Source organism: Mauremys mutica, chromosome 19 (assembly GCF_020497125.1).
Source record: "Mauremys mutica isolate MM-2020 ecotype Southern chromosome 19, ASM2049712v1, whole genome shotgun sequence".
Taxonomy (NCBI): domain Eukaryota; kingdom Metazoa; phylum Chordata; order Testudines; family Geoemydidae; genus Mauremys; species Mauremys mutica.
The window spans coordinates 23,604,542-23,629,904 of record NC_059090.1 but is presented as its reverse complement, the minus strand read 5'-3'; the positions used below and the strand labels follow the sequence as shown (position 1 = coordinate 23,629,904).

The following is a 25,363-nucleotide window of genomic DNA, read 5'->3' as shown; positions in this document are numbered from 1 at the left end:
GTTTCAGGTATTATAGCCCAATAGCAGTAATTTTTCCCCACAAAGGTGAAAAATAATTACATTTATACCATAAAACAAAGGCTCCAGGCAAACAAAATAATGTGATTTCTCAAGGCTTTCAATTGCTAGAAAATACAAGTGTCTACATTGCAGTTATGGCTAAGGAAATTATATTAATAACCACAATAACTATAAGCATAAGTACAGGTATTTGACAGTTCTAGAACATAATTTTCTGTAATTTACTCTATAAATAGATATCCTTACTACAAATTGGGTTACTAACTATTAACACATTTTAAAAGAAAGCAACACAATTCAGAGCTGAGCAACATATATACCATGATTCAGATACCAATGTGTTCTTGCCACTTCATGTATATATAAGACTCACTAACCATTTCCCATAATTCTGACATTTATAACTTGTCCATTAAATATTTAATCTGGGCTGACAACTGGCAAACTACGGCCCCCATTTCTAAGAATTAGGCAGCATTTAACTTGCCTCACACAAGTAGTCCCAGTGCCTTCCATGAAACTACAAGTCAATCATCACAGAACGAGGGCCAGAATCTGCCAGAGCACAGTTTTATTTTAACCATATTCAACTTATACTGCTTTTGCTCCTTTAAAGTTGTTTAAGTAAAATTTCCTAGTTCTGACAAGTTTTGGTTTCTGCATACTTCAAACAAGGTTTTAATACTAAAAGTTAAAATTTGACGAACAAGTAGGTCTACAATATGCCTATTTACTTTGACTTTTTTTAATATTACTTTGGTGTATCTACACAAGTTTCCAAACTGACTACTGCACAAAACAGAACAGTTACTTTTAAGGGAGCATTACTAGGAGGTAATTTATGTATTTTAATCAGATATTCAGGCAACGGGTCAGAGCTAAAGACATGAAAGTTCATAAACCAGATCTTGTACATTTAATTTTGCCCTCTATACCACAAATTGTTTCACCATACAAAATATTGTTTTTAATAAAAAGCTAGTTACATGTTTGAACACAGAATATGAGTTAAATTGTACAACCCAAGTTTGCTACTCTTATTCAAATCAGTGACAGTTTAGAAAGGTTACAGTGAGTTATCCTGCAAAAACAGGTCCTGACTATAGTAATAGTGACACATTAAATACTGTACACAAGAACTGAAGCACTACTGACTTTAGGATGAAATAGCATATACCCCACCCTCGTGCTCAAATGCAGTTTACTAGTTCTGAAGACTTAAGTGTTATAGAGCAACAAAAAATATGATCAAACTGTACTAGTTTTTTGAAATGCAAGTTATGTCTAAACATTAATCAGCAGCAGACTGTCGGTATAAAGCAGGGGTCTCCAACTCCCGGCCTGTGGGCCATCTGCAGCCGGCGAGCCTTCCCAATGTAGCCCGCAGGGCTCCAGCAGTTTTGGGGTCGGGTCTCTTCCTTGGCCCCACCTGCCGCCCCTGGGCACTCCCCTCCCTGCGGGGCTCCGGCAGCGCAGCAGAGCTGAGCGATGTCTGCCTGTTCGCTCCAGTGGCTGCCCTCCCCTCCACTGCCCCCACCCTGAGTGCCCCTGCGGCCAATGGGACGCTGCGGGGGCATTGCCAGGGAGCAGAAATGCAGAGGCCCCCCTGCCCTGCCCTGGAGCCCCAGGTAAGCACTGCATCCCCAGAATCTGAAGCCATCATAAATCACACACTGATGGGCTTCAGTACAATTTGTAACAAAATATCCACAATCATTAATGTTTTCAGAGAAGAGCTGGCAAAGTATGTAATGTCTCAACACAATCTCTTGATCTAGTAGTCAATGATTTGTCATAGGGTGCTTAGCTCTGATCAAAGATCTGTTGATGCACACTGAGATGTGTGGCCACTGTGGCAAGGGAGGAAAAAACCTCCTGTGAGATGGCCTTTTTTTCTACTAGCAGGAATTTAATTTAAACAGCTTCACCACAATAGTAAGGACAGACCTATGAAGTGTTGCCCATTTTAATAGGTATCTTGGAGCAGGTTTACAGCTGGTGTGTTCCCATCTGTTTTCATTCTTTGTTAATCACTAATTAGATTAACTCTCTCAGCAAGAGAATTCCTTCCCTCTTTCCTTCATTCAAAAAGTTTGTCCAAGTCAATATGCCAATTTAAAATTTAACAGATTTTTACTGCATGGATTTTTACATAATTTACATGACCCTAATGTATTTCAATACAAGAATGAGTTAGAACACCTCTGGACTAGCCATTTCAGGAATAGTTAAATGCTCTGGGCAGAAGGGCACAGTACTACAGGATGGTGAGAGGGGGCAGGTTTCTTGCAGTACGTCACTACAAGATCTGCCTTAACTATCAATGATTGGCTAAACTGCTATCAAGAGTTTTCTGTCTCCTATTGGCAGCTAAATCTCCCCATTTGCTATAGCTAATATGATCAATGCCTTGTACTGTTAAGCCATATTTCTTTGATCTGCATTTGAGGTTCACTCACTTCCCCAACTTACAAATCACCCCAGATCTGTGCAGCCACAATACTTCAAAGTCTCACCAATTCTTCCTTTTCAGTAATGTTACCAGGATGTGACTGATTTCTGCAGACTAGTCATTTCTGAGACAAACTAAAGACGAAGACTTGGGGATCTTCCAACCACAATAGTTCTATCATTTCATCTGTCTAAAAAAGACACTGAGAAACTGACAAAATTGAACTGCAGTTTCCATAAAGTGTTTCATATTTCGTCAAGGAGTTTTGTCTACTATCATTTCTGGTTGTCAGTATCAGTTTAAGGATTCAAAGGTTTCAATCTTTGCCATTCATGTAGTCATTACATACAGTTCTTTGACTATTTATTTTATCTGCAGGCCATGCTTTCTTCATTACCCTGCCTATGCCAACACATTTGCTTCCTCTCTTGACACTTTTCAAAATGCTTTTTAGCTGAATGTATTCTCTGCTCTTCTGAAACTGACTTGTCCCACATCCAATATAGTGTTCTCCCCCCCTCCCTTCCCATTTTCCAACAAAAATTTTAAGTCTCTTCAATTTTCTTGACATTACTTTCCAATTTCCATCTTAACCCTGGCAGCCTACTAAGTATTTCTCATAATACATTACTCTCTTCCTCTTTAAAGAATTCCAATACTTCCAAGTAAATTCTTCCTGAATCAGCAAATAGGTTAATTTACATGTATTAACGTAACTGGTCTATTTTTCTTCTTGCTAGAAAATGTCAGTATGACTTTCATCCTGACCACCATAAAATGATCACTATTAATTTCTGCCTTTTGACAGACATTGACATGTAAAGTGGTTATGTATTTTCCAATGAACATTGTATGTCCGACCTAATTTCCGTTGGCTCCACCATATGATTTACTAATAAATCTGACCTCAATTTGTATTGTTGGGTGCTCAAACAAAATGAATTGTCAAAGTGAAAGCCACAAATGAGCAAAGCAAAGATTTATGAAGACAATACTTTTATAAAAAGTTACTTGAAAACCCAGAATTATGGAATCCATTTCTTATTTCAGAAAGGACTAAAAATGGTAGTTTCTAAAATCCTATGTTTTCCTATTTTTAGTCATTTCTTATGCAATGTGCTTGACCACTCAACAATACACAAAAAGATAGTTATAATTATTTTACTTGGTTCACATGTGCATTCGAAGAGTCACTCAAACATAAGTAACATACCTGGTTTCTTCCTCTACGTTTGCCATAATTTCTTCGCACAAGGGCTTTATAATTCTCATTTTTCTTGGTCAAATAATAATACAAAACACAGTCTGGAACATTCTAAAATGAAAGAGGAAAAAATCAGTTTCTGTAACTCAAAAGCCAAACCCTATTAAATACATTAAATATGATGTCATTCAACTATTTATACTATTCTAGTCACTGGATTCAGAGAAGTGTTAGAATTTTGCTCAGCAATTAAATTGATTAATGCATACAAACAGGAAAAAACAGCTATCCTACAACATCAAACCTAAGCCCATGTATATTCATAATATCCTGTAGCTAGTTTATTCTTTATGATTTAACCTACATTATAGAATTAACAGTGGGAAAGCCTCCATTTATCATAACAGCTATTAGTATTTGAGATGCTCTGTCAAAAGTATCTTGATTGGTCCTAAATTGGGAATCATTCCTTACATAGGCTGTGCAGAACCTCAGCTCTGACTTAAAAGGCTGACCCTGCTCTCAGTGAAATACCACTGACTCTACTAGTGCAGATTCAGGATCTTAGAGCGAGCATGCTAGGAGGAAGAGTCAGTTCTGTTGCTAACCAAAAGGTGAGATGCAACTTACCTATTTCAAACAAAACAACTTGCAAAATGCCATTTTCTTTTACTCTTTTATCCATGAAAGTAAACACTATTGAGCTTTGTTAGATGTTTAACATGCAACTTGTTTTGCATCATTGTTTTATTTCTGCTGACATATAATTACTGCCTTTGCAGCTAATAGGAGATTTGGTTTTGGAATAATATTTTCTCTTCTTGAAGTTAAAAGTTAACAGGAAAAGTGACTTACATTAGAAAAGTAAGAGACCACACTTTATGTAGTGTTTACGTTCTAAAAATGCCTTACCTTTCTTTCCAGGTAGGAGGCAATTAGACCAAAGTTCTTGGGATGTTGGACAAACCTTTTATAAAATCAGAAATTACTTTTAAATTCTGACAACTATATATAATCACATAGACAAAAGAAGTCTTGCAAACAATTGTGTTCCATCAGGAACTCATTCATTTCCAAAAAAGAAGCTAGTTTAACCTAAGTGTGTAGTTTTCACATTACTGATTTAAGCATATTCAAATTAAACCACGCTATAGGTTAATATAGTCAAAAACTACAACTACTTGGCTTAATTATTTTAATCTGTTTAGTAAATTAAAACATCTTTTACAAAGTTTCCTGTCTAAAGACAAAGCAAAAAGCAGCAGAAATAAGCAAGTGGTTGATGCCTGACCCAATAGGAAAATGCATGAGCAAGTCTAAAGCTACGCAATATTCCATCCACACAGAGCATTCTGCTGTAGTAATCCGAGAGCCTTGGTTCCCTGATGAAATATCACCACATGAGTTTTTAACAAGAGTGAGCTGAAAATGAATATAGTTATTAATGTTTACTATACACTTAGACATTCACCTGTCATTTGCAGTGTAATAAAAACAAAGATAAAAACTAATTACTTTTCCTTAAATATCTCCTTCTCGTGGTCTGTCCAGACATTCATGAACTGTCTGTCTTTATACACCTTCATGGGGTCCTCCATCAGACCATTCATATTAATAAACTTCACTCGTCTTTGTTCTGCATCAAACATCATGGGAGGAATGACAGAGAGCTGACGCATTTGTTTTTCGTTGTTCTATAGGCAAAATAAGACAGTTTCTATGAATGTTTATGGTTCTTTTGTTATTTATTAAATGGTTCTAATGGGCAATACAGTACACAGATTCAGCCATCTTAATCCTTTCACACAATTTTATTTTCTCTCCTTCAGAAGTTGTGGCCATCCCAATTAATATTCACATAACTGAAGGGGATGAAGGAATAGTACTACACATCATTAACAGCTGTTATAACAACAAAGCCTTTTAAAAGGAAAGGTTTTCAGGAGTCTCTTACAAGTAGGGAGAAATTAGATGTCAAAGGAAAGTTTCACACCCTTGGTCTACCACAGCAGAAGTGTGATGGTGAAGTCTAGACCCTAAAAGGAAGATACACGAGAGCAAAGATCCAGGCCATGATAAAACTCACAAAGGGTATCTTGAACTAATCTAAAACAAGCTCATAAAGGAAGAAAATCCAAAGTGGATTATCAACATCTGAGTAGAAGGGTCAAATAAATAATTTGCTGCATTGATAAATTGAAACAAACAATGGCCTCACCTCCTGCTCAGAGAGTCCATCAATGATTTCAGAAATCTCATGTTCACTTCTAGCAATAGTTGCTGAAAGGCCAGCCCCTCTTTGGCCAACCCTAGTTTTTGAAAAAGATCCATATGTTGAGATTTCACATGAGAAAACATTTCAGATTAGTTTAAATATAGCTCATTTGGGAGACAGGTAACTAGAAAAGTAGCATCATAGAATACCCAATGTAGGTTACACACTGCACTTTTAAATGGCTAATGAATTTTAGATGTGGACTTGGGAGGCCTCATGCTCAGCAAGAAGGCACACAGTAGAATTTCTGGTGTCAATCCTACAAGAATCAGAGGAGATTTATCATTACTTCAGTGGGAGCAGTTAGGCCAAAGATGAATACTTTTGAAAATCCCACCTTAAACACACACTTATAGCTAAGTATTAGAATTGTTATAACAGTGGTATGGAAATTGTTTTGTCCTTAAACAATGCATTCTGCAAAACAGTTTCTATTTCACAAGAGAGACCTGGGAATATGTTCAAATTTGCCTTGCACAGATTTAGTCAATTAATTACTGAAACAAGTTACTACTAATGCTCACTTTAGTAAAGAAAAAATATTGTAATTTTTAATCTGAAGACGTGTTATAAATTGCAGACCATTTCCCAGTCAGTTCTCTCTCAACTAAAAATCACCAATCTCACCAGAAAGTGGACTTTTTGATAGTCAATATTTTAAAGTTTAAGTCACTAGAACATGTGCAACAAAGCACAACCTGGCCCCAACAGCAAGATAGACAAAACATCCTAATGGGCCTTTTCCATCACTAAAGTATTAATGAAAGCAGTCAAATCTATTACATTGGGTCCAAATACTAACTGGGTCTTAACTGAGGAAGCACTTACAGATCCCAAGCATAGACAAGGATCCCATTATGCTAGACACTAAAACACAACCAAAAGAGAGTCCCTGCCCCCAGAAGCTTACAATCCAAGTATAAATAGTATTTCATTTCTTATTTTTTATTTTTTTAAATAGCACTCAAAAATAGAAGCCTCTTATAGGTAATCTTTAATAATGCAATAATTTGCTTTCCCTTGTCCTCTCCTTGATCCACTGGAATACAGAGCAGGGGACCCCAAGAATACACTATAAGACTTGTTGGCTTCTGCAAGCTTTTTCTGAGGTCATGGAAGTAGATTGTTTAGGAGAGAAGATGGGATGAATTCTTTATGGGTCTGGAAGATTTAAGTCTATTTTTCTGAAGTCTAAATTTAAGTTTTTGAAATTGTTTTAATATATCTAGAGAATCCAGGTGCAATGGAAAATACCAAACAAACTTGGTCTAATTCTATTTTTAAAGCATTTTTTAAAAAAATTAAACCCACTATCTATAAGTACTATAACACGTTAAACTGTCATATTCCCCAAAAAAGTGACTTGCATTGTATTCATCCTACATTGTCCTCTATGTACAAGTTTTCTTAATCCAACAGATATCTTAAACAGCAAGGAGTTAAATTACAACACTGTATTTCAGTAACCACAGCTTCCTGACAGATGAAACGTATGTAAAACTTGCTATAAGTCACTTAATAAACATAATTTAAAGAAAAATCATGTAACTTTGTCTTTGTGTGCATTAGTCTAGTGAACATCAATTGTCATGAGACACAAAGGAATGATACAGACATCTGACAGAAAAATATTAGCTACAAATTGACTTCTAGGCCTGAAATTAAATTTCCCCATGCAAAGCTGGAGCTCTGTGCATAACTTATAAAATTAAGGTCCACTTCTGCAAATGCTTATGCATGTGAATAGCTTTCCTCATGGAAGTACTCTCACTATTACAATCTATCCTTCAAACTAGCCATTACTGTTGGCAAAACAGAATGGGGAGATGTGATAAGAGACAAGAGTGGATAAGCAGTAAGGGAAAAATTGTGAAGGTCCTTCAAGGTGAAGGGAAGTTTGAACTTGATGCCATGAAACCTAGGGAACCAATAACGGGATGTGTTCAGTTACCGAACAAACTGTCATTTCACTTTGCCCCATAAACTGAGAATCTGAAAGAGATGTTTTCAAAATATTATACTGGAGACAAATGAAAGACTTACCATTAAGCTGAAACATTCTGTATTTGATAGAATTTAGAAACAAATCATGACGGTATTTTAGAGGAATATTTAGATTGTGTGGTATTACCTTTGAAATCGTTCTTGCTGTTCTCTTTGCTTTCGGATTTCTGGGAACTGTTTCTCATAGTACTCTCTTGTTTTACTTTCTTTAGCTTTCCTGCGGGGATTATTTTCTATCCTGTCTACTTTCTTCTCCCATGCCTCCATCAGTTGATCATAACGTTGACAGATTTTCTGTTCCTGTTAAATTCCAAAATTAAAAGTGATGGAATTAAACCCCAATAAACTATCAGCATTTCACTAACCCAACGCTCTGATATGTTGCCTTACAAGAGACGCTGGGTTCAGAAATGCATACAGGAAATTCCTACCAGCCCAATGGTTCTTTACTTTATAGGTGATGTGCCCAATTTTAAGGAGGTAGGAAGTGGCTTCATCACTGACAAAACAACTCCTGCAGATTTAATTATTTAACTAGGTTCTTATACTGTGCATATCTCTGTGGTATTTCAGACATGTTATTCCTGGTTCTTCGGTAACTGATGTTGTCCATACCAAGGTTTTTTTTGGTGTGCTGTCTGCTAAAGGGATGGGATTGGAATAAGTGAAATATATCCCTGACCTCAGTGTCGGGAAAGGAATGGCTGCCCCTGGAAAACTAGAGCCATCTGAAAGAAAGAGTACTGTAAACGCAAAGAGATTCCAGGATGGAGATGAAGTGATGTTTAACTTCTTTCATTTATTTAAAAAGTGCTGTTTCAGACATCATGCAAGGCCAAAAAAGATGTCACTCCCTATAATGGAATTTGCAAAACAGTGCTCTGATAACAACACTGGTATCTAACATACACACACTGGAGTAAAAATGCTTTCAGACTTTAATACTAAAGTTCTGAATGATGTTTTCTCCCTTCACCAATAGTTACCATATAAGGGAAAGGAGTTTGGGGAGGGATCTGCCATGGCAATTACAATAAGACATTGGAAACTGATCGTAAGCCTTTTTTTAAAGCATTTAAAATTTGCTTGTTTGCTATTTCACAGGAAGTTATCTAAAAATTCTCATTTACTTCAAAATGAACACCTAAGCTTTATCATACAGTCATTTTATTAATTGGATTCCCAATCAGATAAATAGGAATTTTGATTCACAGCCTTAATTTTCAAGTTCATCTGGATTTGGAGGGTACTAACAAGTAATTTAGGCCTAAAATTTAGGTTTTGGATAAAAAGGGGTTTTCATAAAAGAAGCAAAAAATTGTCTGAATTCTCTGCAGTATTTGCAAACCAAAACCTTGCCGAACCTGAGAATGAGAAAGCAAAATTGACTAATTTATTTTCATCACCCACACAAAATTAAATGCAAAAAGTAGAGAAACAGCATAAAAGGTAAAGAGTGAAATAGAGAAGATTTTTTTTTTTAAATAATCTCAGATTTTACTATCACTACAGGTACAGAAGTTTGTTTTACAAATGTATTTTAACTTGCCTGCACCCCTTAAAGTTTAGGTTAAGGAGGAGAGCATTTAAAAATTAAAACTAGAGTATGTCATTCAGTTTGACAAACTCTGCTGGTGAGGTACAGTAACTATTTTACACTGTTCACCAATGAATTGTCTGGTATTCATCAACTGATGTAACACATTATGAAATAAATTTCTAGCAGCAGTATATAGATGCACAGTAACTTGAATAGAAAAACATTTCATTCATGCACAAGTTACCAAGTACAAATGCAGCCCTTCCACTTCAGTCTACATGCATATTCTCGAAGCCACTAGTATTTCTGACATAGCCTACTGCTAAACACAAATATGCAAAGAATACTAATATTAACCTGGAATGTGCAGATTTATACAAAACTGATTTTGTACATACATGTAAACAGGCATTTGCGTCAACATGCCCAACTGGACACTACATATTTGACAATACTCTAACTTCCACAAAAATATTGCAGCATTACCCTTTGTTTCCTTGCATGATTTCTTCTCTTAAAAAACAAAATCAGCTTTTTCCTCATCACTTGGTTTCTAGAAAACAACAGAATTGGAAAAAAGAGTTTAAAAGTTACATTTTAACCACAGACTTTAGCAACATCAGGGATCTTCAAAAGAAGTTACTGAAAATATGGATGGTTGATTCATCTAACATTTGTTTTTCTTGCTTGCACCTCATAAGATGTTTGATATTGCAGAAAAAAAGCCATGAAACTAAAATCCTATTATATGCAACAGAAGCTATCCCTGAAGAGGAAGGGATTGGCCAAGAGACTGATGAAGAGGATCCCGGCCAACTTATGTAAGCGTAGGATTCTCCTCACCACAGATGGACAGAATGGGACTAATCATTGAATATGGCAAAGTTCTGATGGGCCTTTGCAACTCATTCACTCAAAGGTATAAGTTTACAAGTACATGTAATAACCACATATGTCATCGGGATTGGTACACAAAACTAACTAAACTGTGACACTGATATATATTTTACTTTGTAATATATTATTCCTGAAAATTCAATGTCCCTTGTACAGAGTTCTTTATTATAATGAATCTGTCTTTTGTAATTTTGTCTTCTACATTTAAAGATATAGATAAGATGAAAAATTCACCAACTTACTCATTGTCCTATGCATGTTCCAGACTCCCTGAATGTTAATTTTTTCATAACATTTGCACATACACCTCTACCCCGATATAACGCAACCCGATATAACACGAATTCAGATATAACACAGTAAAGCAGCTCTCCGTGGGGGGGGACTGTGCGCTCCAGTGGTAACATTTTTTTGTCTCCCGAGGACAGCGTTATATCGGGGTAGAGGGGTATAGTCTTGAATTTCCTCCCACATGTATAAAATAACTTTCTGCTTTGCAAATTCTACTATTATATTTCACTTTCAATACTGTTTTCCACTTTGTATTTCAAGAAAATACAGTATTTAGAAGAGAGTTTTGTGTATTTAAGTTTAAAGTATTCTCTTCCAAACCATTCTCAGGCTAATGGGAAATTTTATATTGAAGTAAGAAACATCAGCACGCACATCAAACTGGGAAATGTTGGTAAGGGTGATTAGGAAATGGCATTTTTTTTAAATTATTAAAATGTAAGGGCTAAACTGTACCAGAGGTGGCTTATTTTTAGAATTCTCCACAGTATCTAGAAAGTAAATATCGAGGACCACTGGTTGCATATGCAAAAAAGATTTGCCTTCCAGAGAGTGACTTATGAAGAAGGTACAGTTTATCAACAAGACTTATTCTGGCTTTAATACTGCAGCTAAAGTTAAGGTTGTCTCAAAAACTTCGAGTTTCTTTTTTCCAGAGGGCCTATATCTTAGTTATAAAAGCCTGATGCAGGCTACAAATTAAACAAAATCTTAAAAATACATAGCCCAAAAAAGAAGCGCAAATCAATCATCTAGTCTGACCTCCTGAATAGCACGGGCCATAGAACGCTCCCAAAATCATTCCTAGAGCGGAGCTTTTAGAAAAACATCTAATGATGATTAAAAAAAAAAGATAGGTATCAACATTTTCTTTCCTCACAGCCTGCTCACCATAATGTCTGCGGGGTGTTGAGAGAAGGGCTCAATACTGATTGGGCATAAAGCTTAAGATGATTAACCATGCTAAAGAATGATTTAGCCACATAAATGGTACTTCAGTTCCTTACTGGATCATAAAGTATGAGGCTATTAGTATTTTGACAAAGAGATAGCACGAAATTAATGAATGTTAACTTTCAAAATCCACACTTTCTACCAGACATAGTCTACTTCATGAAGCTGAATTTAGTTTGTCCTAAGTAACAAATAGTGGAGAAGTGTAGCATGCAGTGACAATTCAGAGCCTGCCACAGAAAACTTTTCCAAAACCTAAGACAAATAGAAATGTTTTCTTTTTAAAAAATTCCAGTGGAAAAGTGTTTTTCATTCTCGTGCAGTATTTGCAACCCAGGTGCTGCAGGATTGTTCTAGTACACAAAAACCTGAAAACTGAATGGGCTAGAAATTGTCTATTTTCATTGAGCTAGCTAAAATAATTGAAAAGAAAAATGTTTCATAAATCATAGAAAGCAAATGAGATTTTGAAGTTTCAATGTTTTCTTTGTTACAATAAAACGTAGTGACATTGGTAGGTAAAAATAGGATGTTTCGCTCGAGGCCCTTTTAAAAAAGTACGATTACAAGACGTTTGGTACTTACGTTTTGATGTTTTCATGGTACACCTTTGTGTCTGATGGTTGGTTGTAAAGTGGCTACAAAATGGATTGGCATATACATTAAGAACATTACATTGTGTTTAATTCTACAAATACACAACATGTTAAAGTAAACAGAATGCCCGACCTGTGAGATGCAGTGACCTAAAATGAACAGGAGTTAAAGGTGCTCAGCAACTCACAGAACGGTTTCTCTATGTCACTGGATTTAGTCTGATACTATAAAGTGATCTACTAGCCTAAAGAATTCATTTTCAAATAAAGTTGACTCAAACATTTTAAAAACACTTGTATTTCAAGTTTATTAAAATTTGCTTACCAAAAATTACAAACTGAGTCAGTCAGATCACTAAGCCCTTGATTCAGCAGTGTACTTATGTATATGCTTAAGTCCCACTGAAATCAATAGGACTGCTCAGGCTTTTTAAGGGTTACATGCTTACATGTTTTGCAGGAATCAGGATGAACGTATGCACGTGCTTAAGTTCTTTAGTGAATTGGCCGAACAGCTGACAAGTTTTAAAAAAGATGTGTTTTAAGTAATCTTCAACAGACTACTCCCATCAGGGGTTTGGGCTGCTAGCCCATTTTAAAAAAAAATTATACTACATCAGCCACTTTAAATTTCTGGCACATTATAACTACATTGTCTCCCCTGGCCTGTGCACATCATTTAATGTTTGGAAACATTCAAAGAATCATCTTAGGCCATGTCTGCACTTACCGCTAAATCGACGGCAGAGCGCTCTCCAATCGACTCCACGGGAACAAGAAGAGTAATGTACGTCAATGGGAGAGCGTCTCTCATTGACGCAGCACGGTGTAGACACCACAGTAAATTAACCCAAGCTACACCAACTCCAGTTACGTTATTCATGTAGCTGGAGTAGTGTAACTTAGGTTGACTTACCGCGGTAGTGTAGACAAGGCCTTAGTTACAGAAATGGACAGACATACAAGCCCTCAAGACCATATATAAAGTAAGTCAATTATATTAAAAAAAAAAAATCTAGGTTTTTTTTTTTAAAGCCACAAGTTTAAGTTATGCAATCATACTTTCTTATGTCTATTCATCTTGGGAGAAGAATCACAGAAAGAAAAGCAAGACAGGCAATAAAGGAACTTACCAGTTCCACTTTTGGACCAAGCCCTTCAAAAATTTTATGAGCTTCTTCTGCTTTTTTCTGTGAAAGATATTTTGTATCGTCTAAATATTAATGCAGTTTTATTCAGTAATAATGCAAATTGGACTGTCGAAACTATCTTTAACATCTTGCCCCAAGGTCATCTGCAAAGAAAAATCCCCCATCCATATTTAAGTCTCTCGTAACCTGCTTCTGCCACATTGCCTATAGTGAATCTGTGTACCTCGAAAGCTTCTCTCTCTCACCAACAGAAGTTGGTCCAATGAAAGTATTACCTCATCCACCCATTCTCTATAGTGAATCAAGCTAACATAAATAAATTGTCTCTGGTTATTCCCCAGACCTCTATCTACTTGTCTGTCTTTAAGTTGTGAGCTCATCTGCGCAGGAACCATCCTTCTTAGGTGTTTGGAAAGCAACTAGCACACAGTGGGTCAGACTGCAAATAATTATTTGAAGGCGGGGAAAATGTGCTCCATTGCCAGAGAAGCATGATTTAGAAAGGCTGAGTTAAGGCAGTCATTATAAGGTAACGACAAGAAGCAATATACAAAAAATAAATCAACCCATATGTCCAATATGCCTTTTTTTTAAACTACATATCACTACAGATTAACCCAACACATCCACCCACAGTGCTTGGTGAAAGGGCAAAAAATACTATCTTGTTCCTAAGGGAACAGAGTGAGTTACTCATCCAGCTTTCACAAGTTCATTTAATCCACCTATCCTTCTAAACCCTTTCATAGTCTGTTGGCTAAAGAAATACACTTATTTTTAAGCTGCTTCCTCAAGTTATCAGTTCTACAAGTTATCCCTGGGGGTTCACATGCCAGCAAAAATTAAACAAAAAAACCCAGAGGTTATTTTTAGAAAGTGTGCTCTGCTAAATTCTACTACTTTTCTACATGTACTATTCTGAACTCAGAAAAATGACAAATATTTTGGAACCCACAGCTGTGCAAAGTAATTACATATCAGAAGAATGGTATAAAATTACCCTGGTAAAAATGGTTTGTTTGGTCTCAAAACACATCTTGGAACTGAACTTTATCCCTCTTAGTTGAGTTACATTCTCTAAGTACAGCTGAGCATTAAAATCAAGAGTTATACCCTTACAACGTCCACCCTCTAACCATAATGCTGCAAAGGGGACTACTTTCTTGCAAAACTACAGAAAAAGATAACCAAACAAGTATTGCATACACAAATGTCACAATATTTGTGTGGCAGGCAGCAGAAATAATTTGGTTATATCTGCACTCGGCAAAATGCATGCCAAGTTATGCACTATCAATATGCTTAGGATTGTACAAGACATACAATGAAGACAGACCCTGCCCTTGCTGAGTTGAACAAATCTTTGATTTTAGAATTGTAAATATTTCAAATACAGCATTTCCTAAAAAATGTGATTGGGACAGAGGGTAGGAAGGAAAAGAACCTCAATCTTTGAAGAATTAAAACCCTCACTGAAGAGGTCCACTGTTATAAATTAAAACAGTAAGAAAATGTAGAAGAGGTATAAACACCTGTCCAGAGTTCTGAGACTCTCCACAACTATTTTAAAATGCACATGAAGTACCATTAAAACACACTAATATTTTGCCCATGTAACTAACTAAAACAGTAAGGCACTCTTACTTACCCCCTATACTTATAGTCCCCAACCCAAAAATCCCTAGGAAAACCAAGAAATGGACTTTGAGAGCTGTTCAGCAGACTAACAGACCAGGGATCAGGTAGATCAGAGTTGCTGCAGTTTTGGCGTCACTGAACTTCTGCTCTTTATTAGCCACTAATGCAGCATAAGCAGCTCTAAAAGTTTGCCCAAATATTTCATCTTTACATTCATCCATTCACCCAAATCCTTAAGTGTCAGAACTCAGACTTTTTTAAAAAGGCATGGAACGCCACGTTACACCCCATATTACTCATCTACAAAATTTAAATGAGAATTTACCACTCAGTCAGGCTTGCCAGTATTTATGTGATTAAAGACAAGGCAGGAGATCAAACTCCATGAGGCACTAAAATGTTATCTCAGCACCAGTCCAGAGATTGGGGTCACACAGACTCATGTTCATTGCTTTTGTTTGTCAAACACCTTCAAGGCTCAAAACATTCTGAGATTCGAAATGAAAATGTCATGCAAGCATTTGTCATTAAAAAAGAAGTTACTATGTTCTGAGTGAAAAATAATCAAAATGGTTAAAATCTGAAAAGACTGCAGCATATTTAAAAGTCTGAATCACTGCACAATGAGGAATGTAGCACAGTGTGTAAGATTATATATAATCATGCTCAGCCAACCAAATCTAAGACGCAAGCTTACCCGATTTTCATCATAAATAATTTGGACAATACTGCGGTGTTTCTGTTCCACTGGAGGAGGGGAGACAGGCCTCTCTGGCTCTGGAGGTTTAGCAGCTTCTTCTTCGAGTTGTTGCTAAGAGACGAGAGAAAGAAAATCAGCCATCCGTACCATGTTACCCTAACCAGTAATTAGTCACCAGAGATAAAATATGCATCTGATCAACAGTTTGCTGTGCCTGTCATTTCATCATTTAATTTGCAAGGTATGAATGAACAGGGTTTAGTGCCAATAGAACTGGCAACAAGACAGTATTTTTCCACTAATATTTGTAAACTAAACCTTTTTGAGGTGCACCCACATCGTCAAACTGAAACATGTCTGATTCAATTAAACATCAACACAGCACTGTGCTTTTATCAATGAAAATATTTAACTTTCAACCAAATATTAAAGCCAAGGAACACCAATTGTCTCAAGCTTTCATGCTGAGGCAATACTCCCCAAAAAAGTTTGACAGTATATTAAAATAATATACTTAAAATCCTGGTTGCTGATATGCTTTTGAACTCCTTATTTGAAGTAACTCCTGTCATCATTATTCTAACAATCAACAATGATACTTCATGGCAGAAATAAGTTACTGAACACACACAGAGAAGTTTAAAAGGTTACAGTAACATCAAATATATACAATATTTGTTTTTTAAAGCAATTAACCTCATGATTTGCCTCTCATCAAAACATTCCTTTATATATGAATCAATGTCGGTTTATCTTTGTGCTGTAAATATCCTTCCCTCCTGCAAGCCAGAAATATACAATAAAGAAAAACATAGCCATTACATAATGTATGTCTACCCCCTTATACATGATTTGCTGTGTTATCACGTTGTGTAAGAAATCAGCTTTTAAAATTTTATAAAATACCACATACCGAGAACAGGATCAAGTCCTAACTTTACAGTTCATTTAAAGTATCTCAGAACTTACAGTACAATTTTTTTTTTAGTTTTAAGTCAGGAGTTCAATTAATGGTCCTAATTTTATCCATATCCATATATCCAAGAAATCTGCATAACCAGTCACTGATTTTGTACCCAAGGAAGTGACAGAGGCAAATCACAAGTGCTAATGTGTCAGTAAATATTGTAAGAGACAGTCAAGTTCTCTTTTGCTGTTCTAATCTAAGGTCTAACAAGCTGGAATAAGAACTCATAAGACCATAATGCAGCATTTAGTTTGAAGTTGTTGCTCTTTTACTATATAGCTATTCATCTAAGCAAATTTACAGCAGAATAGTTACAAAAGTCAGTCCTGCATTAAAATATATTGCTTTACTAAAAAAAATAAGATAAAAAAACACATTCTTAAGATTAATGAATTCAAGACCTTAAAATTTAATTTTAATGTTTTTCTAAGTAAGCAATTTTACTCTTAACATCTCTAGATTTATTTATTTAATATATAAACAAGATTCATGGAAAAACTGCCAGCATATATGAAGTAAATCAAGAGATCCCAAACTGTGGTACGTGAGATCTCTCTGGGGGGGGTACATGGAGAAATTACGTAATGGTGGGTTTTATTTACTTTTTTATTTGTATTTTCATAATAGGCTACTCAGATGAAACTTTAAAACTCTGGGAATTTGTTATATAACATATGGTAGTTAATTTACTTCAAGATGTAACAATGAGAACAAAGATATGCAGAGATGCTGATGTACACAGCCCTCACCTCCAATCACCATACAAAGCCGGTTCAGTTGCCAAGCAACTGTTCAGTCTAACTGAGCTCAGAACTTAGTGAGGGGTTTTTTCGGTTGTATGTCACACTATAACTATATCTGTACATAACAGTGAAACATGGACAGATGGCTAAAGACAGATAGTGTTAAGAAGAAAAAGCATCAGTGATGAGAAGGGTAGGGGTATGCAGGCAACTGGTAAATCTGGAAGTGGTAGCTGTTAAATCTGGAAGGGGGTACACAATAAGAAAAGCTTGGGAACCTCTGAACTAGATTATTACATCCAACCCATTTAGAAGTTTATGTAGTACACATTGCTTACAGAACAAGAACTTTGACTCTTAAATTGTAATTAAGCAATTTGGTTTATTTATTTTTGCAGACACTTTAATATTGTGTTCTGCCAACTGAAAACAAAAAATAGCATTGGTTATGGTGTTCTCTGTAATTGACTTACTTGCTTTTTCTTCAGTTTAAGGATCTGCTGTTCCACTTTTGCAATTTCTCGATCTACACGATCCATGCTCTGTATCAACTCTTCCTTTGACAGTTTTGAAGGTGATGCATTCTGGTCCTCTCCACAGGGCTGACCAGAGATTGGAGAAGATGGCCCTTCATGCTTGCCTCCAAAAGCTGGTTCCTTAAATAAACAAGGAACAATTTGATATTTTCTTACATAATACATAAAGACAGATAAATTAGTTATGTTACAATCTCCAGATGTAGTCTCAAATCTTAATACATAAAGTTGTCCAACTATAAATAAAGATAAAATTGACCAAAGCTTTCAGCCACCAACACTACTGCCTAGAATCATTTTAACACTGATAATTCTGAAGTAAATTTAAAGTTTCTAAAAGTACTCAGTTTTTCCTGTCATTTTTACTTCATACAGCCCTGGAATTAACAAAAAGATCACAATCTTAAAAAATTTAGTTTCTATTTACATTTACAAGTATAGGGCCCCATTAGGGCCATCTTCAACTCTGCACGGGCATTCAGGTTAAAGAGTAGATCTCTGCAGACATGCACTGATGACTAAGGGCAGGTCTTCACTACCCGCAGCATCGGCGGGTAGAGAGCGATCTATTGGGGATCGATTTATCGCATCTCGTCTAGATGCGGATAAATAGACCCCCGAACACGCTCCCCGTTGACTCCGGAACTCCAGCTCGCGAGAGGCGGAAGCGGAGTCGATGGGGGAGCGGCAGCGGTCGACTCGCCGCCGTCCTTGCGGCCAGGTAAGTCGACCTAAGATACTCTGACTTAAGCTACTCTATTCGCGTAGCTGAAGTTGCGTATCTTAGGTTGACATCCCCCTTTCCCCCCCAGCGTAGACCAGGGCTAACTTGGAAAATGTATGCCTTATCCAAACCAGTCTTACTGAAACAAATTAAGTGTTTTAGTTCCATATTTCCTGAAGGTACCTTAAATTGTGTATAAGATTGAGATGGTGCACTTCAGTACACCACTTGGATAAAAATTATTCATAACTAAATTAAAACATAACATTGCGCACATCTGACTGGCTCCTCCAATGCCCCTTTGAGCTTATCTCTGCAACGCAACAGAGCAAGATATTAAGATACTGTATCATGTTAACATGATTTTACTTAAGCTCACAGAAAGGTGCTGTATTTAGAATATGAAAAGCCGCAGTAAATAATTAAAGGCAGTACAAAAATACACTATCCAAAATTTGTTTTAAAATGGGTACCACCCATTAGCTTTGGAATCCATACTTAGGCACCTAATAAAAATAAATTGCCTCATTTTCTAAAATGCTGAGCACTTGGCATATTCCATTTAAGCCACCGTTCAAAACTCAGTCCACTTTTTTAAGAGTTTAAGTATAAATTTAGGAAACCTGGGGTTAGTCTCTACACACAGAAATCACACCAGTTTAACTCAAATTTCTACCACAGATATAGTCAATCTTTATCTGACTTAAGAGCATCCACAGAGGGGAATTACATACATTTAACTAGACTGACTTAGAAACAGATTCAGTTAGTGCAATCTGAGTGTATAGACCAAGCTTAACTTTAGGCGCACACATTTTAAAAACTTGGCCATTGTTTATAATTCATGCTCAATCTAGAGAAATACTTTGTCAATTTATGCTTTATAGTACCTTTCAGCTAGGGATTAAAGCATCTCATTCATTAAAACTTAACGCCTTGTAGGTAGGTTGCATCATTTTACAGATGGAAAAAAATGTAGGTACAAAGAGGCTAAGTGACTTGCTGCGTAACCTTGAGCATGTCACTGGCACAGTCAGAAACAGAACTCCAGTCACCTGACTTACAATCCCTTGCTCTAGCTCGGGGCAGGCAAATTTTTGGCCTGAGGGCCACATCGGGGTTGCGCAACTGTATGAAGGGCTGGGCTCCCTATCCTCCCCCTCCCAACCCCCCCATCCATCCAACCCCCCCGCTCCTTGTTCCCTGACCCCCCCAGGACCCCCGCCCCTATCCAACCCCTCCTGATCCCTGTCCCCTGATTGCCCTGACCCCTATCCACACTCCCGGCCCCTAACAGCCCCCCTGGGATTCCCACCCCCTATCCAACCACCCTCTGTTCCTCCTCCCCTGACCATCCCCTCCCAGGAACCCCCTCAGGATCCCACCCCCTTATCCAAACCCCCCTGCTCCCTGTCCCCTGACTGCCTTCCCAACCCCTACCCACATCCCCACCCCCTGACAGGCCCCCTGGGACTCCCACTCCTAACCCTTCCTGTTCCCCATTCCCTGACCACCCCTACCCTAGAACCTCCGCCCCATCCAACAGCCCCCTCCTCCCTGACTGCTCCCCAGGACCCCCCACTCCCGTACCGAATTTCCCCCCCACACACACACTCCTGGCCCCCTTACCAGCAACAGGAGCTCACAGCCACAACACCTGGCCAGAGCCCACTGCACTTCCCGCCCTGCCCAGCGGGAGTGGTGGGCCAGAGCGCGGCCTGGGCGGCAGCATGGTTGCAGGAGAGGGCTGGGGCCTAGGCTCCCGGCCAGGAGCTCAGGGGCCAGGCAGGACGGTCCCGTGGACCGGATGTGGCCCATGGGCCGTAGTTTGCCCACATCTGCTCTAGCTAGCAGAGAATACTGTCTTCTCCTTAACATGGTTAAAATGTCCAATGAAGGAGTTAAGATACCTGTAGTCAGGTTTCTCCCAATATTTTCTGCAAAAAGGGAACTCTTACTCATACAGGGAAAGGTAGTCCTTTGTAAGTTACCTATTATGAACCGTGTTATTCCAGATCAATGCAAAGACCTACTTCCATTGTGAAAGATGGAACAAAAACTTGAAAGTAATAAGTCTACATTGTTTATTATTTGCTTTATGGTACAGTATAGGGACCCAATCCAGAGTGGGGCTCCCTGTGCACAAACACATTCGATACTGTTCACCTAACGATCTTATAATCCAAGCAGACCTCATCTGGTGTGAGGGGAAACAGAGGCAAAGAGAGGTTTAGTGAATTGCAGAATAGTGGGAAAGCCAGGAATAAAGCACAGGGGTCCTGAGCCCCAATCCAGCAATCACTGGGCAACTCTGCCTCTCAAAGTCTTTCATGCAAAGTCACAGAAGGGCAAGACTTTTCAATTAAATAAATAGGCTGCATTCTAGGCCTATTATATTTCCAAATGCAAGGAAGTGTCTTGGAGATTTGCAGAGGGAAAGGCATTTCAGCTGTTTTGTCTGTCACCATCTGCTGGCAGTTTAGGACTGGAGCAAAGATCACTACACTAATACTTTTTCAACAGAAACCTACATATAATATTGCTGAAGTGATTTTTTTTTTAAATTAAACTCAAGTGGCAGCTATAAGTTGAGTGTTCCAACATTCTGTACTAGAAACAATTAACCTTCAAGCATATTATGCAACTTACTGGGACTTTTTTTTTTTTTTTTTTTTACTATTCCAACACTAGCTAGTGAACACACTACTATAATTTGCAACTATGCTTGTGAACAAAACAGGTTTCTAAAAAGTGAGCAGTAAATATTCAAATGGCTCATCACAGAAATGGTGTAATTTGTAATACTATTTAAAAATTGTAATACTATTTTCAGCCACAACAATCTTTAAAATAGTCATGTAATCAATTTTCTAACATATTAAGGCACAGCTTCAAATTGCAACAAAAACTGTCTTTACCTTTTTAATATCTGCAGATCGCAATCCCTCCTGTAGAGGATGTACTAAAGGCAGGACAGCAGCAGCACTAACACGCTGAAAATGGGAATCTGAAACTTGTTCAAGACGTGGTCGCTTAGATTCCAACGAATCATGATCAGTCTGTGACGGACCTGGGTGAAATTGCTGCTCATAGCCAGTTCTCCTTTCCTGAGGCCTAAGGAACAAAAGAGATTGTAAAAACAATTAAAAATATACATCTATCAAAAAAAAACTCTATATGGTGCATTATTTAATTGTTTTATCCCATTTCCAAGACTATAGGGAAGAGTGTCACAAAACACTTTCTAAATAGTAAGGAGCGCAAAAGTTTTTAAGTGGTATATTGCAGAAAATTGGCTTTTATTTTTAAAAATGGATTTTGACTAAAAGTTCATTTAAGCCCACAAAGGTATCATTTAAATGCCCATCACTTCACAGAAGACCACGAAACTTATGCCATTACTACAAGTATATCTGAAAACAGGTTTGAGTCAAGAAAGAGCATCAAAAAGACTCACATCAGTAAGTTTAGTCTTGCGTTCCACAAAATTATGCAAAAGCACAGTAGTTCAATTAATTTTTTCTTCTGAAGAAATTTTAAATACATATAAAAAGTATCTAAATTAGTAATTGAAGTTATCTGGAACTTGGTCTACATCACACTCTCAAGTTCAAGTACTTGTCAGTAGTGCTCTACCATCTATGTTGCGGGCTCGGAAGTGATTTAGTGACTCTTCCTGCTCATTTTTTTCCAAAGCAAAATAGCAGCATCACTAGCTTCTTTGCAGTGAATTACACAGGATGTCAATAAGATATCTCATATGCTTCACCACCTTCTTAGCAGATTTCATTAGAAGAGATGACAGTAACTTCCTGTATTTTGCCAAAACTGGTGAATGAGCTTTTCACAAATTGAGAACAGTTTTTAACCTACAGCAGGTAAAAGGACATCAAAGCACTCTGGTACTTAGATGGCACTAAACCAAATCCAGCTTTCTTCTTGTGAATTGCAAGATGAAGACAACTAGTTAATCTCAGACCCAGTATTTGGGAATTATTTCTGGGAATAGTCCAATTTAGCATCCAGAGTCGGGGGGCTATTCATCTATTTTACACACTAAATATCACCAGAGTAATGATCAGCACAGACCACTTCTGATCTGTGATCAGAGTGAGCCGTGAGCAACACTGCATCTGAAGTAGTGTAAGTGCAAGGCAGGAGTACAATTTCACCTCACTGCAAGGAGTATCATATGCATACCTCTGTGCATCAGAATGTGATTATACCAATGAGTGAGCAAAACAATCATAATACTTAACTTTCCCCTACACAGTTGGGCATTCCCAGTATCTAAAATGTATTCAGATAATTAAAATCTCAGTCAGATTTGTGGCTGAATTAATCTTTATGATTATTTTCAAGTCTGGTATTCAAAGCACATCACATACCTCTTAGTTGTAAATCCAGTTAAATACAATTATTTAATAAACATTAATCAGTATTTAGCTGGCATTTACTGCCTTAAGTTACATCAGTGCAAAACATAGTTACTATAAAGCAAACCGTTTTTAATTAAAAAAGACAGACAGCCACTTTCATGACAGTGACAGTCAACTATAGCACTGCAATATTAATCTGCTGGAGCCAAAACAGCAGTCATATCTATTTACCATACAAGCAGGGCTGGTTTAATAAACAAACTTGCAAAACAGTCCCAAGAACATTTGACTCTGATCTATGTCAAGTGATGTCAATTGTTTTATTACTTTGTTGCCAAAAATCACCACCAATTGCTTGCATTTTTGCACCACATTTAAGTATTTTATACTGTTATGACAAATGAAACAACCCAACTAGCTCTGCTGCTTCTTACTTACCTAGACAGACAAATACCCTCTGCTGAATATTCAAGTGTATGAATTTTATCCCAGTGAAATCTAGGAAACATGATGGATAATATTCACACTGTGATGATTCTTTAATTTTGCTGTATAACTTCACTTGTCACTGTATCTCAAAGAAACAAACATTACACACTTATGGCCAAAATATTTCTAAAAGAACTAGTTTGTGATATGCACGAGGGTTCTCAGTTGCTTGCTAAGAAAGTTGTTGGGAGAGGTGGGGGGAAGTGAAGCACAGGTGTCACTTCCTATCTAGGAAACAAACATCTTATTTAAGCCAAGTGGGCTGGGGAGTTGTGCAATGGGTTTTAAACAAGGCAAATCTAAAATACTGTCAAATACCATAAACAAACCAATACTATTAGTTAATGGAGAACCCTGTGCTTAATAAAGCTAAGTCTTTAAGCAAGAAATGTGGAAGCAGACTTTTTAATTATGAATATATACCTTTTATAAAGTCTGGTTCAACTCATAACAGATTTCTCTTGCATCTAAAAGTAAAACAGAATGCCCTTACCTGTCAGAGCCTGGGTGAAATTCAGAAAGCAAGGAAGGCCTTCGACGAAGTTGCTGTTGCTGCTGCTGCTGCTGCAACAGTTGAGTTGCTTGACTGACTTCCAGATGAGAAGAACGATAATCAGGAACTGCAAACTCCTAAATGAAAAATAGTCCTGACATTTAAGCAAGAATGAAAATTCAAAAGCTATGACACTGAGCCAAACTACTCAGGAGATGAAGGAAACATGGTTTCTGAATAATTCTTGCAAATCAAGACCGGATTCTCTCAGCTTGATTCAAGCCAACAGCTAAGTCTTAAAATGGCAAGTTTCTTTTAGACATTTTTTGGATCTCCAAAAGAAATAGATCAGAGAAATAGAGTCATAAAATCTACTATCACAGTTGTCACAGGAAATGCAAAGTAATTTGGAGCCCAAAAGATAGAGGTGGTCTGGGAATGGGGGCAATATAAAGAAAATAAGAGTGAAATTCACATAGTCATTCCTAGTGAATATATTCAGACCTGTCTAGGGAAAAATGATTGCATCTATACACTGGCAGACACATATAGTGACTAAACTAGATGAGTTTGAGGTCCAGGACTCAATATGCTCAGTTCTGGACAAGTGCCAGAAGAGCTTTGTTAACCAAAGCTTGACTCAGATTTAAACTCAGAGATTATGAGAAATGAAAGCTCTATGCCATATGAAAGCTTGGAATAACAACTTGCAAACGGTATGACATTAATATTTAGCTCCAGTTGTTCATGGGAGATTAGCTGCTACAATCACAGGGGAACAGATGCAAAGATATAATACAGATATTCTCAGGACTCGTAAACTTTTAAAACCATTATTTTAGCTATGATTGGAAAGAAAAAGTTTTATATCCCCAATACTATATCATGAGTACATAATACTAGCCACTGAAGTATCAGAACTCAGATAAGTGGCTTTAAACTGTCCGGTTACCACAACAATTCTCCATTTTGGAAGATCCTTTGGTAAGAGCTAAAGTTTAAGGTTTAAAAAAGGTTTAAAAAAAAGATAGGAATGTAATATTTTGAATGTTTTAGCAACTGTAAATGTTTGCTTCTAAAGACATGTCACTAGCAATTCTTAACCAAATTCAATGACACCATGAAATATGCAACAGAATAGCCCCTCAATTTACCTTCATGGACCCAAGTCACAAATGACACCAGAGAAATATGTTTTTTTGCCTCAAGGGTATCAGTTTTCTACATTTGCAGCCCAAGATATTTTGAAATGTGACATTATATTCAGCATGATACAGAACAGGCAAAGATGCCATCCACAGAGTTTACA

At 37.2% G+C, this 25,363-nt stretch overlaps 1 protein-coding gene across 15 annotated transcripts in view; it reads right to left on the bottom strand.

Annotated features, from left to right (window-relative positions):
- The window catches only part of NCOR1 (nuclear receptor corepressor 1), a 101,385-nt gene that overhangs the window by 53,390 nt on the left and 22,632 nt on the right, over nt 1-25,363 (bottom strand). For 10 of the 15 annotated variants that reach the window (XM_044993387.1, XM_044993390.1, XM_044993393.1 and 7 more), the window contains exons 3-15: nt 24,055-24,191; nt 23,511-23,570; nt 21,612-21,807; nt 17,907-18,089; nt 15,721-15,834; nt 13,368-13,424; nt 12,224-12,276; nt 9,983-10,049; nt 8,084-8,256; nt 5,896-5,986; nt 5,193-5,371; nt 4,590-4,644; nt 3,687-3,788 (exon numbers count right to left, since the gene is read on the bottom strand). In XM_044993387.1, the coding sequence (XP_044849322.1) occupies nt 3,687-3,788; nt 4,590-4,644; nt 5,193-5,371; nt 5,896-5,986; nt 8,084-8,256; nt 9,983-10,049; nt 12,224-12,276; nt 13,368-13,424; nt 15,721-15,834; nt 17,907-18,089; nt 21,612-21,807; nt 23,511-23,570; nt 24,055-24,191 (1,467 nt within the window). The remainder of the gene's footprint in view (nt 1-3,686; nt 3,789-4,589; nt 4,645-5,192; nt 5,372-5,895; nt 5,987-8,083; nt 8,257-9,982; nt 10,050-12,223; nt 12,277-13,367; nt 13,425-15,720; nt 15,835-17,906; nt 18,090-21,611; nt 21,808-23,510; nt 23,571-24,054; nt 24,192-25,363) is intronic. The other 5 variants (XM_044993398.1, XM_044993402.1, XM_044993403.1 and 2 more) reach the window with 1 other exon arrangement.